Genomic DNA, 20,115 nt, shown 5'->3' with positions numbered 1-20,115 from the left:
CAGTAGTGGCACCAATGTTATGGAACTCCCTTCCCCTTGACTTGAGAATGGCTCCCTCCCTCGAGACCTTTCGGCAAGACCTGAAGACCTTGTTGTTTACACAAGCCTTCTGACTCTATGGCCTTTTTAACATCTTTTATACATCTTTTAGTTTTTTACAGGCGTGATTCCTCCTTGAACTGCTGTTTGATGCTCTTTTTATTCTGACTTTTATCTGATTACTGTTTTTATGGTTTCTCTTAATGTGTTTTTAATGTTTTTATCTGTTAAATTATGTTTTTTAATCTGTTTTTCTTAATAATAATAATAATAATAATAATAATAATAATAATAAAACTTTATTTTTATCCCGCCCTTCTCCCTAACGGGACCCAGGGCGGCTAACAACATATTAAAAACAATAGAATTTAAAAAACATTAATACAAACAGATAAAAACATTTAAAAACACACTACAGGGCCATAAAAACAGTAGTCAGATTAAAAGAGTAAAAGAGCAGATCACCGAGGAATCAAGCCTGTAAAACTAAAAGATGTATAAAAAAGTTAAGAAGGCCAGAAATCAGAAGGCTTGTTTAAACAACAGTGTTTTCAGGCCTCGCCGAAAGCTCTCAAGAGAGGGAGCCATTCTCAAGTCAAGGGGAAGGGAGTTCCATAATGTTGGTGCCACTACCGAGAAGGCCCTATTTCTTGCAGCCACCCCCCAGACCTCCTTGGGTGGCGGCACTTGCAAAAAGGCCTTCTCTGATGACCTGAGATGGCGAGCCGGATTGTACGGGAGTAGGTGGTCTCTAAGATATCCTGGCCCAGAGCAGTATAGGGCTTTAAAGGTCAAAACCAGCACCTTGAATTGGGCCCGGAAACGAATGGGCAGCCAATGCAGCCCCCGGAGAAGCGGGCTGACAGAGTCAAACCGCCTGGCTCCGGTGACCACACGGGCCGCCGCATTCTGTACTAATTGTAGTTTCCGAACCGTCTTCAGGGGCAGCCCCACATAGAGCGCGTTACAGTAATCTAACCTCGATGTCACCGTGGCATGGATCACCGTGGCCAGGTCTGCACGATCCAAGTACGGTCGCAGCTGGCGCACCAGCCGAAGCTGAGCAAAGGCCCCCCTAGCCACAGCCGCCACCTGGGAATCCAGGAGCAGCTGCGAATCCAGGAGGACCCCCAAGCTGCGAACCTGCTCCTTCAGAGGGAGTGCAACCCCATTCAGAGCAAGTCGATAATCCAGCACCTGCATCGAGGATTTCCGAACCAGGAGAGCCTCTGTCTTATCCGGATTTAATTTCAGCTTGTTAGCCCCCATCCAGATCCTCACTGCTTCCAGACAGCGCTCCAGGCCCTCAACCGCCACCTTGGAGTCTGGAGGAAAGGAGAGATAGAGCTGGGTGTCATCAGCATATTGATGACACCTCACTCCAAACCCCCGGATGACCTCTCCCAGCGGTTTCATGTAGATATTAAATAGCATGGGGGACAGAATTGAACCCTGCGGCACCCCGCACCTCAAGGGCCAGGGTGTCGAACAGGCATCCCCCAGCACCACCATCTGGGACCGACCCTCCAAGTAGGAGCGAAACCACCGCAAAACAGTGCCTCCAACTCCCAACTCGGCCAATCGGCCCAGAAGGATACCATGGTCGATGGTATCGAAAGCCGCCGAGAGGTCCAGCAGGTCCAACAGGGACGCACTCCCCCTGTCCAGTCCCCGGCGTAGGTCATCCACCAAGGCGACCAAGGCAGTTTCCGTCCCAAAGCCCGGTCTGAAACCAGATTGAAAAGGATCCAGATAATCCGCTTCATCCAAGACCCTCTGGAGTTGGGACGCCACTACCCGCTCAATTACCTTGCCCAGAAACGGGATGTTGGAGACTGGCCGATAGTTATTCAACACAGTGGAATCCAGGGAGGGCTTCTTCAGGAGGGGGCGAACCACTGCCTGCTTCAAGGCGAGCGGCAATGTCCCCTCCATCAAAGAAGAGTTGACCACCCTCCCCGTCCACTCAGCCAGTCCCCCCCGGGCCGCTCTAATCAGCCAAGCTGGGCAAGGGTCAAGCAGGCAGGCAGACGGCCTCACACTCCAAAGGAGTCTGTCCACATCCTCAGGCTGCACAAGCTGAAAAGAATCCCACAATACTGGACAAGCAGTTGCCAAGGGGACATCAACAGACATTGTCAATGTGGCATCCAAGTCGCGACGAATACGATCAATTTTATCTGCAAAGTGTTGGGCAAGCACGTCACAGCGGCTGACCGTGTATTCCTCCTGGTCCACTGGCGGGGCCTGATGGAGGAGGCCCCGCACCACACGGAACAGCTCTGCCGGACGGCTATCAGCAGACGCAATGGTAGCAAGTAATATGTTGCAAGCCACCCTGGGTCCCTTTGGGGAGAAGGGCGGGATAAAAATAAAGTTTATTTATTATTATTATTATTATTATTATTAGTAGTAGTAGTAGTAGTAGTAGTAGTAGTAGTAGTAGTAGTAGTAGTAACAGGAGAGGGGGAAAGTGGGGAGAACAGCCTCTCTAGGCTACCAGTCTCTAGCAGTGCTCTCCCCAATTCCTTCCTCCTTTGCTTGTCCTTCCTGACTTTTGAAAAGCGGGGAGATAGAACCAGATGTAGGGCAGCAACTGGGAGTAATGGGGGTGGGAGAGAAAAACATGCCCTTTGTGTGCTGTGGGCAGGGGGGGCACTCATGGTCTCTGATATCAGGGAGGCTTGGGCAGCCTTGCTGCTGTTCTCCCACAAGCATCTGGCCTGGACGCCTTTAAAAGGGGATTGGACAAGTTTCTGGAGGAAAAATCCATTACGGGGTACAAGCCATGATGTGTATGTGCAACCTCCTGATTTTAGGAATGGGCTCTGTCAGAATGCCAATGCAAGGGAGGGCACCAGGATGAGGTCTCTTGTTATCTGGTGTGCTCCCTGGGGCATTTGGTGGGCCGCTGTGAGATACAGGAAGCTGGTCTAGATGGGCCTATGGCCTGATCCAGTGGGGCTGTTCTTATGTTCTTAGGTTCTTATTTGCCATCTGCAACGACCTGGCCTCGGCTCACCTCCTTTTTTAAGAGCCTCCGGTGGCTGTTAACAGCATTTCTCACCTTCTGTTAGTTTTTGCTTTTATGGCCTGCCTTTATTTTTGTTGGGTTTTATAAGCTGTGTTTCATTCTCTCTCTCTCTCGCTCTCTCTCTTTAAAAACACTTCAGTTTTTAGCATGATTTAGTTTTGAATCCTTTTTCATAGAAAAGGGACCTATTAATGCACCTTCTTCTCTGAAACCTGAAATGAAAAGGGGGGGGGGGAATGCTGGGTGTGTGTGTTAGGATTGCCAACTGATCAGAAGAAAAACCGACACTGCCTGCTTCTGTGCCCTTACCAGCAACCAGATTTATAGAAACCAGGTGAAGCTTGTCAAGGCCTGCACAGAAACACTGTCACTTACTCACATCTACACAGTGGCATAGCTACAGAGGTGGCGCATCTACAGGGGTGTCTGTATTTTAAGCTGTGACAGATGACACGGGAGCCAAGGCCAGCTGGGAAACTGGCTGCTGTTGCATATGGAAAATAGATTGTTAAAAAGACGGGTTAATCGGGTGATAGTGGTTGAACTGCCTGAAAGGACACCACCGCCACTCGGCTCTTGGACCAGGTCTTGTCAACCTTTCCTTTTTCTCCAAGTACACCTTTTGTGGGTACCGCTTTTCTAAGAGGTGGCAGCTGCACCCAGGAGTTGGTGGCTTGCTCCACAATTGGGGTTTGCAACCTCATTCCTCAGACCAGGGGCCAGACAGCTGCACTGCCACGTCTGATCCACTGGGGCAGCAACTTCTCTGGTCACCCCTACTCCTAGCAGGGGCACACCAGACAGCCCAGTGCCACATGGTCACCAAGGCATGGGGGCCAAGGAGTACCTGCATCCTGTGAAGTGCCACTGGTCGAAAAGCAGCGTTACGGACAGGACCTCCCAAGGAGACCCCTGCCACTCCCAGGAAGAGGTATACTTGCCACTCTTGAGAGTCTGATGGTCAGAGCGGCTTTCCTCTATCCCAAGTAGTGTCCGGGACCGGTGTGGAACACCAGGCCGGCGCAGTACATGGCTGCTGGCCTCCATGAGCTCACAGCTTCTCCCGCTGCCAGTCAAAGACACAGCTTTGGGCCATAAATCCAAAGGAGCCACTGGGGGGAACGGAGGGTGGAAAGCGAAAGGGGATCTTTTCCTCCCCCTTGCTGCCCAAACAAGCCGCCACCTCTCAACGCCTTGGCAGGGCTCTCCCGCCTCTCAGCAGGGGAGCTGGGCTGGTGGTTTGGCAGCCGAGGAGAGGCATCCCCCCTCCGGGAACCCAAACAAGCTCCTCTTTGCTGGAGAAGCCGGGAGCTGAAATGGATGGCTGTTTGGGGGCAGGAAGGGAGATGTCTGCCCGAGTGTGTCTGCAGGAGGTGGGGAGGGAGGGGGATGCTTCTCGGCTCTAAGGCCTGGCTGTTTCCTGTGCTTGGTGGGCATCGGGGCTTCATTTGGGGCAGGATGAAGCCCCAGAACCTATTACCAGGGCTACTGGTCAAGGCAGGGGGCAAAAAAAGAGGGTTGCCGGGCAGGATCAAATCCAATCCAGCCAGATGCAGGGCACAAAGGAGACAGCTGTCACTTGTCTCCAGTGCCTTGTTTTGAGCCACCAGGGTTGTTGACAGGCATGCATCCATCCCAGTATGGGGCTATTTCTTGCGCCTGAACCTTGCTGAGTATACCTGGGGGTGATTCCAGTGTTCCACCCTTTATTTCCTACACGAGTGGTGGCTTCTGTGGTACCTAATATGACATTTTGCAAAAATCCTAAACCTGGCCCTAAAAAAATTCCCAGCTGGCAGTTTTTGACACGCCACCTTGGACCGGTTTAAATTCCTGTCAACCCTTCCTCAAAACCTACGGTTTTCAGGAATCCTTTGGCCTGACCCCTTAGTCCCTATGACTATTCCAGGTACAGCTACTGAAGCGTAATCTCCTCTTCTTCCTCCAGTTAATGCCTGCGAATCCCTTCCCTCTCCTCCCATTGTCTCTTTGAGATTGTAAAATCTTCGGGACAGAGACATGTCTATCCACCTTATGTTCAGGGCCAGGCACCTGGAGGGTGTTCTCTGCGTAATACCATAAGATCCAGCCTAAATGACACAAATGACACATGGGGGATGACGACTCACAAAACAATCATAGATATCTGGATCAGTGGCATAGCTACTGGGGCATATCTACATTTTCCCCTGGGGGCTGGGGATAAGAATAGGCCCTCAGTTTGGCTGTACTTGTCGTAAGAGGCGACTAAACAGCAACCAGGTAGATGGGACTCGTCAGCCTGGGAAGGCAGCTCATCTAAGAGAAGGAAACTCTGATCCCAAAACTCCACTGCCTTGTGGCTACATCCAGTTATGGAAAAGGCTTCAGGAGTCAACCTCGAGGCAGAATCCAGAGCCGGAGTCCCTGAGGCAGTTCATGGCTGAACACAGTCACATTCTGGCAACTTCTGCGACGCCGCTGGAACCAGCCGTATTGGCCTCTGCCTTTCCATTGGACCATTTCAGCGACGTGGAGAGGGGGGATTTGCTGCATGGGTAACAGCCTATCCTCCACACCTACTTTACCCAGGCTTCGCGCACTGGAGAGGACACTCTGTTCCAGAACCACCATTCAGAGCGTGACGCCATAGTCTCCCGAGACTGAAGGATGCCCACAACAAAAGGCATAGCTAGAGGAGGGGCAAAGCACTATGTTTTGCATACACCTGAACGCGCCATGCAAGTGGTGCCTCCCCCTCCTCTTTGGAGCCATTCCGGGTGGTGGGAGCAAAACGGAGGCATTCACCTCTTCTCTGGGTCTCGCCTTTGTTTTGCTCACTGTCAATCCCAACCCTTCCTCCCAAGACCCTATCTTCCCACCCCCAACTCTGTTGCTGCCCACTCCCCACCCCCAATATGCCCTCCCAGCACTGTTCATTTTAACCAAATGTTCTTATTAGAGAGAGCAGAAAAAGTTACCGTGAAGCCTGGCACTGGTGAAAGCAGTTTTAGCACAGTTGCTAAGAACCTGAGCAGGACTGGGACACAGTCTCCTGCTACCTGGATACACCAAATGCCTCCCCCTTTACCTGGTGGTGCTCTTGTCCAGTGGTCCTCAACCTTTTCCATTCCCATAAGTTGCTGTGACCCCACAACTGAGGCTTCGCGACCCCACCCCAAGGCTGAAGTAAACTAGGCTAGAGCATCCCTCTCTTGACTATACAGTGCCTCCGCTGTTCCATCCCCCTGTGTCCAGTAAAGGCTGCACCTGTTGCACTTCTGCCTGTCACTCAGCTATTTAAAAGCCTCAGCAAGAAAAATGGCAACACTCTGAGGCAGCTACCTATAGCAAGTTTCTCCTTTTTGTAGCAAGGAATGCACAAAGAGTTAAACTTGTCTTTTTCCCCCCAGCTGTTTTGATTGGTTGTGATTTTAAACACACACACACACACACACACACACACTACCCCCCTTGCAGTTACAAGCCTGTGGTTGGGCATCTGCCTAGGGAAAAAATTCACCTCCTTGTATATCCAGCACAATTAGGTCTGAAACCAGGGTTAGCTCCTAATTGGTGCTCTTTTGCCTGTGTTTATTTGCTCTGCAGTTAGTTAAACCAACTCCTTTCACCAGCGGCTTTGAAGCTTGCCAAGGTATACAGTCGGTACAGCTCCCCCTAAGGGAGGGAGGGAGAGAGCTGGGCAAGGGAGGGACGGAACAGTGCCCAATGGTTCTTCTGGGGAAGCATGGACAGTTAAACTGGTTTGGGTTTCTCACGTAGACAAAGTTTAAGTGAAGGAGATGGATTGTGGAGGACAGCAGTGGGAATCAATTTGGGTCCATATCTTCAGTCTCAGACCCAGGAAAGCCTCTAGATCAGCCATTTTCAACCGGTGTGCCACGGCACATTGACGTGCCATGAAAGGTCCGCGGGTGTGGTGCCGGAGTTGGAGCACAGTGGTTGAAAATAGCTGAAAACCTCTTCCAGGTTCTGTGGCTCTGTTTCCAGGGCAATTGTCTATTTGTCTTCCAGCAGAGGAAGAGGGACAGACAATTCCTTACTTCAGACAGTTGCCCTGGAAATAGACCTGGAAGAGTCTCCCGGAAGCCAAAAATGACATTGCAAGAGGAGAAGACCATAGAGGTGCATGTGCTGTGGAAGAGAAACATTGAAAACTGCTGCTCTAAAGGCACCACTCATGAGAGTCAAACAAACTCCAGATTTCAGATTTGGCAGGTCTCGTTCACTTTTCTCGGCTTATTGCTCTATTTGCATCACTTGCGCACTTCTGCAGACAAGAATCCACGGTGACCGGTCAATGCCCTTCTGTCCCTTTTGGTGCATGTGCAACATTGTGTCGATTTAATCGCTTCCAGCAGAGTAACCACACTGGACTGTGGAGGCCAAACCAACCAAGAGGCTTGTAGCACCTTGAAGATGAACAAATGCAGTGCCAACATACAAATTTCTCACACTGTCCTCTGTGCAAATTTATTCTCCAGTGCTGCCAGCTGCAAGCCAGACATGCATCACCCAAGAAATTAAGAAAAATAGCCTCGCTTTCTGTCTATTTTTTTTCTTGTATGAAATTACTATATATGCAGATTTCTTTGCTTCATTCATTGATGAACTGGCTACAGGTTTGTTTTTTTTAATTGGGTCCTTCTCATTTGACACCTGTCTGTCTTTTCACAGTTCATCATATCGGAGAGTGACCCGAGAGAACCCCCGTGCCCCATGGAGTGTCCCCACGAGCGCGGCCGACCCATATGTGCCTCCGACGGAAAACTCTACAAGTCCCCCTGCACCTTCCAGCGTGCGCGATGTCATCAGCCTTCCCTGGAAATCTGGCCACGCTTCCGCTGTGAAGGGGGCACCCATCGAGAGCCCAACAGTAGGTAGAGACCTGACCGGGGGGGGGGGAGACGACCAAAGGCTTCCCATGGAAAGAAACTGCACCTTCGGGGGCGTAGCTGCTTTTAGGGGGAGAATTTCGAGCCAGAATATGCCTTGGAAGCACAGATGTGTCAAACACCTTCCTACCTCCACGCCGTACTTCCAGTCTGAATCAGGGTCCCACCCCTCAATGTGGCTGCCATGTTTACTTTAGGATGCAAAACCCAAACTAGACAGTAGCACATGGAATTGGTCCCTCATTGGTCCCTGTTACACATACCTTGTGGCTGACTTCTGCTGACCCCCTCATACCTCTGGGGCAGGCCCTATTTTCCACCAGGGAGAATGCTCTGGAAAGCATTGATTGCCAGGCACATGGCTGCGTGGTCTGGAACCTTACCAGCCCCAGTCACCGATGACAGAAGTTTTCTTAAGCAGTGAGAGGAATGCTCTCTGTGCATGCTCAGGGTGACCAGATGTTGTAACTGCAAAAGAAGACAAGGCAGCCCAAAGTGTAGGACATCCAAGAAAAATATAGGCCATAATAAAAGCTAAAAACACTCATATATTTCATGTGGTCAGTTTAAACACTATATTACTTATCAAATGTAAAACTATATTACATAGAATTTATTACATTTACAACACAAGTCTGAGCATGTCTACTTAGAAGTAAGTTCCAACGTGTTCAGTGAGGAACATGTTCTGACGGAACATACCAAGATCCAGGTCTACAGAGCTTTTTCCTGAGTACACTTCTGTACTGCAGCAAGTCATGGACTCTTCGCTCACAACAGAAGAGGAAACTGAACGCTTTCCACATGCGCTGCCTCCGACGCATCCTCGGCATCACCTGGCAGGAGAAAGTTCCAAACAACACGGTCCTGGAACATGCTGGAATCCCTAGCATGTATTCACTGCTGAAACAGAGGCGCCTGTGTTGGCTCGGTCATGTCGTGAGAATGGATGATGGCCGGATCCCAAAGGATCTCCTCTATGGAGAACTCGTGCAAGGAAAGCGCCCTACAGGTAGACCACAGCTGCGATACAAGGACATCTGCAAGAGGGTTCTGAAGGCCTTAGGAGTGGACCTCAACAGGTGGGAAACCCTGGCCTCTGAGCGGCCTGCTTGGAGGCAGGCTGTGCAGCATGGCCTTTCCCAGTTTGAAGAGACACTTGGCCAACAGTCTGAGGCAAAGAGGCAAAGAAGGAAGGCCCATAGCCAGGGAGACAGACCAGGGACAGACTGCACTTGCTGCCAGTGTGGAAGGGATTGTCACTCCCGAATCGGCCTTTTCAGCCACACTAGATGCTGTTCCAGAACCACCATTCAGAGCGCGATACCAGAGTCTTTCGAGACTGAAGGTTGCCAACAGGTAACTTATCAAATGTAAAACTATATTACATTGAATTTATTACATTTACAACACAAGTCTGAGCATGTCTACTTAGAAGTCCCATTGTGTTCAGTGAGGCTTACTCCCAGGAAAGTCTATAGGATTGCAGCCTTAATTTTTTAATTACAAGAAGTCTATGAGCTGCCTGCAGAGACCCACTCACAGGGAAAAGGAGGACATTTAAGTTCTTTTTCAGGACATGAGGGGAAAAAAAGGACATGTCCTGGAAAAATTGTCATCCTGTGCATGCTCAGAGGCGCTCTAGACAGCTGGTGCAGACCCCCAAGTCTATCTTTTCTCACATCCTCCTCCTGTTCGACACAGATAGCAACCTCACCCGCTGCCAAGAGGATCGAGAGATGGCCCTTTCGCAGTCCCGGCGCCAGGCTCATGCCACCTACGTCCCAGAATGCAGTGCCGATGGCTCCTTCATGCGGGTAAGCCCTTTCCCAACTAATGCCATATCAGTGGCGTAGCTAATGATCGTGTAGCCTGGCGCCAAGCTCAAAATGTTGCCCCAGAAGTGATGTGACAACCAGAAGTGATGTCACACCCGGGCTTTTTAAAAAGTGAAAATTGGGAGGAACCCACCTCCTCCCCCCAGCAGCTCACTACTCATGTATTCTGCTACCTGCCCCCAGTCGGTGGCATAGCTACGGCATCTATCTAGAACCAGGGGTCAAAGAACATTTTGTAGCCCCCCCCCCGCATTTGATTTGACAAAATCAAATTTAATTAAGTAAATAAATAAAAATAAAAGTATAATAACATCTCATTGGCACTCAGAACAGTCTCATAGGTCAGTTTGGAGTTAAGCAAATTCACTTTTTGTTCCACAAGGCAGTTGTGTTTTCATTTTCTGGTTTATTGGCCGTAACTTTTGATAGAAAACAGATATTCCAGTGCGGTTTGTTTCATTGCATTCTGCATTAAATTACCTTTCCAATTATCTATAACATGATGGTATTATTCATACATACCAAGATTTTCACAATTTTAGTCACTAGTATCAAGCTCAGCTTGTTGCCCCCCTAAAGCTTGATGCCTGGTGCAACTGCTACCCCCTGCACCACCTTAGCTACGCCACTGACGCCATTCATGATAGGAAGGAGCTGTGAGGTTTTAGGCTGAATTCTTCCCTCTGCTTTCCCCTCTTAGGTTCAGTGCCATAAGCAGACTGGCTACTGCTGGTGCTCCACACCTGAAGGCAAACCAATCAGTGGGACATCAGTACTCAATGAGACACCGAATTGTACAGGTAGGTCTCCAGCCCACGACTCTATTTTCCTCCACACTTCGATCTTCTCTGTTGCATGTCTCTCCTCTTCCACACTGCCACTTCATCCCCCTATTCCTCTTAAAATTCAGGAAATGGCAGCTGATTCAAGGGGGGTAGGGCAGCATTTGGTACACTGTTTCAGGCAGTGAGGAGTCTTGGGCTCTACTTCCTGCTTTTGGTGACATCTCCCCCCCCCCATGTCCTGGGATTCAGCTGCCCGGCCAAGATCTGACATCTCTTATGGCCTGCCCGGTTTTCACCCATTGTATCCCCCTTTGCCAGGAGGAAAGGTGGCCACCGTTTCCCCCCTTGGACCTTCTCTTGTGCCTCCTGCGAATCAGGTAAAGCTTCATCAGCCTGGCACAGAGATGAAGTGATGACCCAGGGAGGCACCCATTTAATTGCTGCATGTCCAGCTGCTAATCCAGGCACACAAATGGGGCCATTCAGGACTTTGGCAACCCAAGTCAGAGCAGGAGGGAGGCAAAAACCAGACCTGGTGTGTCCCGCTTTCCATTCATTCCTCCTGCCTTTTTCTGTACCCCCTTTCCACCCCCAGGGTCCTACACAGTGCGAACTTCATGGCAAGATCCTAACTCCTCTCGGAGAGGTAAGACTGCATCCAATCTGTCCCTGTCCCCCTACTGCACGCCCTGCCCTGCCTGCCCAACCCTCTGCCAAATTCCAGCCCAGCTGTCTGTACCCAGTGGGCCAATATATTTAAACATCTGCCCTCCTACTTCATGTTCTCAAGAAGGAAGGAAGGAAGGAAGAGCCCTCCCTCTACAGGCAGGTGTGGGTACTGCACCTCCAATCGTCATTGAGTCCAATGGGCAAGGGAAGAGGTTCTTGGAGCCAGGACTCCTGGGTTCCATTTGCAGCTCTGGGAGAGCAGTGGGTTGGATAATTGGAATCTGGAGGGGTGCTCCCATTGAAGAGAGAAAGAAGGTGGGTTGCTGTGTGTTCTTTCCCTTGAAGGAAGGTTGGTGTTATTAATACTTGTGTGGCAGGCAAAAATTCAACGTTCAGCTTTCTCCATGCTAGGAAAGTCTGCACCAGTTGGGTTTCTGCCTGTCCAGAGCACCCATCCTCTATTGGGGAAAAGATACTGGCGGGGATTCTAGACACCATGTCACCCTGTAGTGCTGAACTCCCCCACTCTTTGGACAGAGAAGATGACATTAAAACCTCTGTAATAGTTGCCTTCGAACTCTTTTCCTCCCTGAACGCAGAAGAAAATGCCAGGCCACTGCCCACCCAGCCAAGCTCCCTGGCCCACAAGAACGAAGGTAAGTGGTACTCCTTCTCCCATACCCAACTCCGCCCGTCCAGGGTCAAGAGCAGCCTGGCCCCCTGTTGAGATTGCTGTGGGCGTTCAGTGTCAAGAAAGGTCTGAATGAAACAGGAAAAGATTTGAGTGGGGCCTGAGTGTCCGTGAGGCCAACTGTCCATGAGCCCCCCCCTAACTTTCAGTCTTTCAACTGTTACCCTGCACATGCCCGATCTCGTCTGATCTCGGAAGCTAAGCAGGGTCAGGCCTGGTTAGTACTTGGACGGGAGACTGCCTGGGAATACCGGGTGCTGTAGGCTTATACCATAGTCTTTCGAGACTGAAGCTTGCCAACCATGCAACTAAATGTGAAAGCTCCTTTCAGCGTGGAACTGCTGGGGTGTAGCATAGGAGGAGGAGAAGTATCTGTTTACCCCTGCCAGCTGAATAAAGAAGCATCTTTTAGGGGGTGGTTTCTTGTTTTGAGCAGTTGGCAAAGCCAATTGCCCCCCTCTGCCACCACCCCAGCAGAGCATCTGTTCCTGGGGCTGTTTGCTGGTGCCTTATTTGTGTCTTTTGTCAAGATTGCAAGCTCTTGGTTGTATAAGCCAGCTGGCAAAAAAATTAAATATTTTGACAATGACAATAATAATTCTTGACCTGGATGGAAAAATTGGGATCCAGGCAGCAACTGGCTCCTAATACCGAGAAGTGCTGGGGCCGAAGCCTCTTTTGGCCCTATTTAAGAGACCTTCAAGAGGGCTCACCATAAGTGAGCACTTTTCTGTGAAAAAAATTGTCACACAAGCAGTTGTTGGTGTAACATAAAATTACAATAACTGGGAAAGTTTTTAAGGCTGCAATCTTGTGTAAACCTACCCAAGAATAGGTTCCATTAAATTCATTGGGGCTTATTTTGAGTAGGCATGCCTATGCTTGTGCTACTGGAGGTCGGGGAGAGAGGAGGTCAGTGTTGTTACTAGGGATGAGGTGGGTGCCTTGACCAGGGCAGTGCCACAGCTGGTGATAAAAAGCTTCCTAACAACATTTGCTTTCTGTTTCCTATTGTCTGTCTGTGTGTATCTCTCTCTCTCTCTCTCTCTGTCTCTGTCTCTCTCTCTCCACTGCATCCAGAGGGGACCTCCCTGCCTTTTCTCATCCCCATCATAATCCCAGACTTCAAGCCCAACCGCACAGTCAAGCAGGCTCAAGGTGAGCATTTTCAGGAGCGAATCTCTCTCAGTGACCAGCAGGGGTGTCATTATCAATTGGCAAGGGAAGCAGTGGTGTAGCTAGAAGGGGTGCAAAGCACTAGGTCTTGCAGGGAGACTCACCGCAGCTTGCAAGCGGCCCCTCCCCTTCGGAGCCTCCGTTTTGCCACAACTCAAAAAAGACATAGTGGAAATGGAAAAGGTGCAAAAGAGAGCGACTAAGATGATTACTGGACTGGGGCACCTTCCTTATGAGGAAAGACTACAGCGTTTGGGCCTCTTCAGCCTAGAAAAGCGACGCCTGAGGGGGGACATGATTGAGACATACAAAATTATGCAGGGGATGGACAGAGTGGATAGGGAGATGCTCTTTACACTCTCACGTAACACCAGAACCAGGGGACATCCACTAAAATGGAGTGTTGGGAGAGTTAGAACAGACAAAAGAAAATATTTCTTTACTCAGCATGTGGTTGGTCTATGGAACTCTTTGCCACAGGATGTGGTGATGGCAACTGGCCTGGGCGCCTTTAAAAGGGGATTGGACAAGTTTCTGGAGGAAAAATCCATTACGGGTTACAAGACATGATGTGTATATGCAACCTCTTGATCTTAGAAATGGGCTATGTCAGAATGCCAGATGCAAGGGAGGGCACCAGGATGAGGTCTCTTGTTATCTGGTGTGCTCCCTGGGGCATTTGGTGGGCCGCTGTGAGATACAGGAAGCTGGACTAGATGGGCCTATGGCCTGATCCAGTGGGGCTGTTCTTATGTTCTTAAACTACAATTCCCAGGAGGCCTTGCAGGTCTCTTGTTATCTGGTGTGCTCCCTGGGGCATTTGGTGGGCCGCTGTGAGATACAGGAAGCTGGACTAGATGGGCCTATGGCCTGATCCAGTGGGGCTGTTCTTATGTTCTTATATGTTCTTATGCTCCCACCGCCTGGAATAGCTCTGTGTGGTTCAGTAGGTAAATCCTACTGATCACAGTAGCATATCTGATTAAAAGAGCCTTGGCTAACACTCTGCATTAATTTGGGTGTTTTTTTTAAATCCCATATTTTTAAAGTTGATATGCACTTGTTTTAAAACTGTCATAGTCCAATAGTTTGCCGACAGCAGAGAACGGGCTTCTTTGTTCTGACTCTCGGCTGGTCTGTGCCACCCCCTGCAGAGTACCCACCGTCATGTGAGCAAGAGCGACGCGACGCCTTCGAAGAGGCTCGGCAACATCAACAGGAGGGCACCTTCATCCCTGAGTGCGAGGGGGATGGCACTTACAAGGCTGTGCAATGCCACCAGGCCACTGGCTACTGCTGGTGTGTGCGGGTGGACACTGGCCGTCCTGTCCCGGGCACGTCAACACGGTCCGTATTCTCCTCCCCTATGCTGTCTGTCTGTTAGCCTTGACGGCCCCCAGATGGCAAAACTGTGTTGTATCTCAGTGGTCAAACACAGGCAGGAGAGGCCTGGGTCATCCCCCTGGCATCTCAAGGCTGCTGCCACAGTGGACTAATAGACCAGGGATGTCTCTCCTTAGATGGCAGCTTGAGGGGCTGTGTGCATAAACTCTGGAAAAGATCCAGACACGAGAGCCACAAAAACAGTCAAAGGACTGGTGCACCTTCCCTGAAAGGAAAAGCTAATTCAGTGGTTCCCAAACTGTGGGTCATGACCTGTTGCTTTAAAACTGGACAACTGGGGCTGTTTCCCCCTCCTTTGCTTCATGATGGGCTGCCTGTGCAGCCCTTGTCAGCTTCGACAAGGCTTGCCTTCCTCCTTCCAGGAACTTCCCCCCAGACTGTGAGGCTGATGCAGCAGCCAGGAGCGCAGAGATTGGCTCCCTTTTCCGGGATCGGACACTGCCAGGTGGGTTCTCCAGGGGTTTGCAAGCGAATGCTTGGCATGGGTGTCACTGCTGTTATTGTTTTTAAAAAGCACTCATGGCCTGGCTTCCAACCGGTACCCGCGGCGGTGCAACGACGATCTCAAAAAATGTAAAACGTTTTCCAGTACAGGATAGGGAACATGATTGCTTAAACTGAACCCACCAAACTGGACAAAATGATCCAGACCTTGGTTAATATTAAAGGTTTCCTCCTGATGAAGGAGGGGCCTGATCAGCAGAAACTATTACGGTGCCCAAACAAAGGGAAGCTGGGCTCCAGCATTTGTCCCTGGCCTGGCCAATTCCAAGGCGTCATACATGCCTGCCCGTCACAGGGTCTCGCCAACGTCTGCTCCATTCTGAGTCGGAAGAGAGCTCTGAGACCGGAGCACATGTGGGGCCCTTGTAGGCTGCTGGGCCCAATCCTAGGGGCACCGTCTCAGACACTCCCCTGCAGCCTGGCACCTGGGGCTATCCCCCCCGGCCACACTCTTCGTACACCATTACTTGGAAGTTGCCTCTCTTGGTGACTCAAGCCCTGTGGAGGGCTGGACACAGTGCCAGAGGTAGGTCTAGAGTCTAGGTCTAGACCTAGACCTGCCTGCTGTGTCCAGCCCTCAAGCTGAGCTGAGCAGGTCCTATTTCGGTGACTTGGAGGGCCACAAACAGGCCAGGCATTCATCATTCACACTCCCCGCAGCTGCCTGGTGCCATTTCCCCATTTCCTACCCAGACAAGGCCAGAGTAGGAAGCTTTCCTTTTCCTCTCCTTGATCTGATTTGGTTTTTCAGGTGGATATTGCAAACATGCAGCAGTGGCTGTGGAAAAGGTGGGGGGGGCACAGTTTTCATGAAACCACTTACTAACTTGCTCGCTCTGCCCTCCAAGCCCATTTGGGGGCCAAAAGTGTTCCACAGACATTTTGACTCCACTCTGCCCTAAGTACCTAACAGATCACCTTCCAGGCCCTACAAATCTGGGTGCCAGGCATAGCCCCTTGACTTCCAGCCGCGTCATCTTTCCTGCCCAGGTTGTCCAGGCTCTAAGAAGGCAGAGTTCCTCTCCAACCTGATCAAAGCCTTGGCATCTGACATGCTGCAGTCACGGATGATGCCCGTCCCGTATCGAAGGTAAGCGCCACGGCAGGAGCCGAGCTTTGGAAGCAGTGGCGTACCCAGCTCATTTGGCATATGGGGCCCATAAATTCTTGGCACCTCCCCCCATGGCAAAATTATTTTCAGTAATAGTCATGACATGAAAAGAAGAAGAAGAGGAATAATGACCAGAGAAGAAGTGCAGGCAGGGAACTTTTTCTTTTATTGAACTCTGTATGTATTGTCTGTAATATATATACCAACTTCGTAAGTTTGTATATTTATATTTGTAAATTTATACATAACTTTGTAACTTCGTATATATAATCATACAAATTAACATGCTTCTTCTGTGGGTGGCTGCAGCCAAGGTCACCCGGCCTCTGTTGCCATCTTGCAGAACCGTCTCAGACAACCCCCTGCAGCCTGGCACCTGGGGCTATCCCCCCCTGGCCACACTCTTTGTACACCATTACTTGGAAGTTGCCTCTCTTGGTGACTCAAGCTTGTGGCGTTAGAGCTAGATGGCCCCTGAAAAGCTCACCCCTCCCTGAAGTCATAGGTCCATTCCATCCAAATCCCATAGAGATTCACCCATGTATCCCAAACCCTACTCTGTTATCTGCTGAACAACATCTGCTGACTGTCTCTGGTTCCTAGTCCATTGAGGACTGTTGAGGGCCCTGAAGAGTTCATATGAGCCCAACCATTCACACAGGCTTCTGCTGCAGAAGTTAAACCACTTCCCCATCTCTCTCACGTGGCCTTTCTTGTTCTGAGGCCTTTGGGGCTTGCTTTCGAAAGAGGCCATTCACAACAGTTGGCACCCAGGCGACACTGTTGCAGGCCCATGTTAGACTGATGTTTGTAATGCTGTTGCCTGCATCGACCTGGAACCCGGGTCCAGGAGTCAAGGTTCCACAGAACTGACCCAGAACATAGTACTACTTAAGCGAAGGCTAGCAAGGGGCGCAAAATAACTGTGTCAGAACCCTGCCGACTTTTCCGGTCTCTGTTTCACTCCTGCAGGTTCTCAGACAGCTTAGTGGGTCCCAGCCTGGAGGAGCGAGCAGTGCGCTGGCAGTTCATGCGCTTGGACAAAGACTTCAGCAACAGCATCAGCGAACGGGAGCTGCGGCCCCTCAAGCTCTACATGAAGAAGAACACCCGGCCCAAGCGCTGCGTCCGCAAGTTCCTGGACTACTGTGACCTCAACAACAACAAGCTCATCTCCCTGCACGAGCTCAGAGGCTGCCTGGGGCTCAGCTAACGCCGTGGTGCGTATCCTCCTGCCTTCCCCTGACCTACCTGTAACCCCACAAGGTGTGTCCATCTGCTGCCACCTCCTCCTAGTGTCCTTGTAAAGAAAATATTTCTTTTACCTAGCGTGTAGATAATCTGTGGAACTCCTTGATGTGGTGATGGCACCTGGCCTAGATGCCTTTAAAAAGGGGGTTGGACAGATTTATGGAGGAAAAGTTTGTCACAGGTTACAAGCCATGATGCGCTTATGCAACCTCCTGGTTTGAGAAGTGGGCTGTCTCTGAATGCCAGGTGCAAGAGGGTGGCAAGGGGCATCTTGTTGTCTTGTGTGCTCCCTGAGGCATTTGGTGGGGCCACTCTGAGATGCAGGAAGCTGAACTAGATGGGCCTTTGGCCTGATCCTGCAGGCCTAATGTTCCAAAAATCTGCAAAAAGGTGGGGGTTGTTAATGTGATAATGGCCACGCATCTCAGCTTCCTAATTTTTATTTAATCTTTTTAAATCGTGCTTCTGGTCCTCATTGGTTGCAAAGATATTCTTGGAGGGTATAGTTATGGCCAGGTGCAATCTTGGGTGGCCACCCACAGCCAGCCTTGCCAGCTCCTGATGCCTGAGCCTCCTGGCAGTCCCTTCCCTGGGACTAGAACAAAGATCTTCTCTCTCCAAAGACCCATGTATCTTTTGCTTCTAACTCAATCCAGTGCCCCCCCCCCCACTCCGGAATCTTCCCCCATCAATTTCCACCATGAACAAAAGAGGATTCTGCATTTACCTGTGGTGGCTTAATCATGGATTAGTTCTGGGGAACACGGTCTCTGGCATCTATTCTCCTGGGCGAAATGAAGCAGTTAGCTCTTCCCTGGAGCAAATTGATTTCTGTTGCCGGGATTGTGTGTTTAGAAACTCTAAACTGCCTTCATTTTTAAAAGGCTCCGCATTTTCTTTGCACGGTTTCACATGTGGATCTTATCTGATGTTTTTAAAATTTGTGTTTCTTTGTTGGTTTAATTCCATTTGGGCTTTTCTGGGTCTTTGATTGTTCTCCTCTCTCTCCCTGCTCAATTTAATTATTTGCCGGGAGAACAAACTGTGGTTGAGGAATACAATAGGAAAACTGTTCCCATGGGCTGGGGGAAGGTTACTTTCCTGAGACAGAGGCAGGGAGGGAGGGGGTGTTCAGTGGCAGCTGCCAAAGCCCTGTGCCCTTTTAGTGTCCCCAGCTGGCATCAGAAATAGCACCCTGTGGACCAGAGATGTCAAACATAAGGTCTGCAGGCTGGATGCAGCCTCGGGAAGCTCTTTATTCAGCCCGTATTATAATTGGGCTCTCCCAGAGCCATCCTTTGACCCAGCGTGTAATTCATCTGTGGAACTCCTTGCCACAGGATGTGATGATGCTGTCTGTCCTAGAAGCTTCCTGACTGAGCGGGGATTTGAACTTGGGTCTTCCGGGCCTATGTCCAACTCCCTAACGACACCATCCTGGCTCTCAGAAGGTTTACAAAGTTGCACTTAATTAATTTCTCTCTCTCTCTCTTTCTCTGTCCAGGCTCCCCCTCCCTGAATACATGGAGTTTTCCCCTTCACAACCCTGGGGGCTCTCTCTCTCTTTCTCTCTCTCTCTCTCACACTCTGAGCACTGCATTCCCGCCTCTGATTGCAGACTCTTTGCACTTTAAAGAGACGGACTAGGCTTTCGGCCAAGAAGGTTGATGATGGTCTGGAACGTGGCAATAAACGTGGACGGGGGTGTGGCATCTGTGGCTGCCTACTGACCTTCAGTTTCTCTTTTATTTTTGCTTTTTAAAAGGAAACAAATGTAGATAAGAAAAGCCTGCAACAACCAGCTCTTTGCGGATATTTTGTAAAATACATATAGATATATATTTTAATCTTTTTCTTTATTTTTACTATGTAATTTTAAGAGGGGAAAAAAATACATGAATGTCCAAAGCTTTCTCATTAAAACCTTTTTTTCAGAAGCAGTTGTATGAGTTACTTAAATCTTTCTGCCTCTGCGTAAAGATAAGTTGGAGTTTCAAGCAAGCCGTAATTTGTATTTTAAATCAATAAATTATAGATACACAACAGCGTGTCCATTTGTTCATTCGTTCGTGCATTCATTCCAGTTCAGTCTGGTTTTCATGGGTGGCACAAGGCTCATCCTGCAACCTGTTTTCAATGCCCTGCAGGGCCGGCCTATCCCTGAGGCTGACTGAGGCACTTGCCTGGGGCAGCAGTTTGGCAGGAACACCCACCTCTGTCCACCCGCTTCCACTGATGTTCCTCCTCCTGTTCCCTGGCTTGAAGAGGAAAATGGAGTGGAAGTGTGCAGGGGCTAAAGTGTGAAGGACTTCCAGGTAAATGTTCACAGGATCAGAGCCTTAGTGCAATATAGAGCCCAATCCTATGTATGTCTTCTCAGAAGTAAGTCCCATTATAGTCAATGGAGCTTACTCCCAAGAAAATGTGGATAGGATTGCAGCCACAACATCTCTTAGGTAGGCCTTGAGAAAGAGCCCAGACATTAACACATGCCCCCAGGCAAAATTCTTAGTCTGCCTGCTGCTGAACCTGTTTTCTTGGCTAAGGTCCTATAAAAAAGTTTCTAAGGAGTCGCCTGAGTGCACCTGCTGACTTAAGGGGGGGGGGAAGTCCTGCTGTAAGAGAAGGCCTGAATTCTGTCCACTCCCCTCCCACTCCCACTCCCCTATATCTCTGACAGCAGTGAAAGGAGAAAGAAAATGGATAGTTTCTCTATTC

At 49.9% G+C, this 20,115-nt stretch overlaps 1 protein-coding gene and 1 pseudogene across 1 annotated transcript; both read left to right on the top strand.

Moving 5' to 3' along the window:
• The first annotated feature begins 3,902 nt into the window (after positions 1-3,902).
• LOC136661102 (SPARC-related modular calcium-binding protein 1-like) lies at positions 3,903-19,315 on the top strand. The gene is made up of 13 exons (XM_066638121.1): positions 3,903-4,004; positions 6,662-6,718; positions 7,751-7,953; positions 9,677-9,785; positions 10,507-10,606; positions 11,187-11,237; positions 11,860-11,916; positions 13,032-13,109; positions 14,282-14,474; positions 14,894-14,976; positions 16,026-16,125; positions 17,119-17,366; positions 18,902-19,315. Exons 1-12 carry the CDS (start codon positions 3,903-3,905, stop codon positions 17,357-17,359), a joined length of 1,374 nt encoding a protein of 457 aa, XP_066494218.1. The 3' UTR covers positions 17,360-17,366; positions 18,902-19,315.
• On the top strand, positions 12,101-12,217 carry LOC136661801 (5S ribosomal RNA; annotated as a pseudogene).
• Positions 19,316-20,115: the final 800 nt, after the last annotated feature.

This window comes from Tiliqua scincoides, chromosome 10 (assembly GCF_035046505.1).
Source record: "Tiliqua scincoides isolate rTilSci1 chromosome 10, rTilSci1.hap2, whole genome shotgun sequence".
Classification (NCBI taxonomy): Eukaryota; Metazoa; Chordata; class Lepidosauria; order Squamata; family Scincidae; genus Tiliqua; species Tiliqua scincoides.
Note: the sequence above shows the minus strand (reverse complement) of the source record. Positions and strands in the feature narration are given on the sequence as shown.

Coding starts and splice junctions, on each gene's coding strand:
- LOC136661102 (XM_066638121.1), top strand. CDS start 3,903: ATGGGGGCCAAGGAGTACCTGCATCCTGTGAAGTGCCACTGGTCGAAA. Junction 6,719..7,750: donor CTTGCCAAGGTATACAGTCG/GTACAGCTCCCC, acceptor GTCTTTTCACAG/TTCATCATATCGGAGAGTGA. Junction 9,786..10,506: donor CCGATGGCTCCTTCATGCGG/GTAAGCCCTTTC, acceptor TTCCCCTCTTAG/GTTCAGTGCCATAAGCAGAC.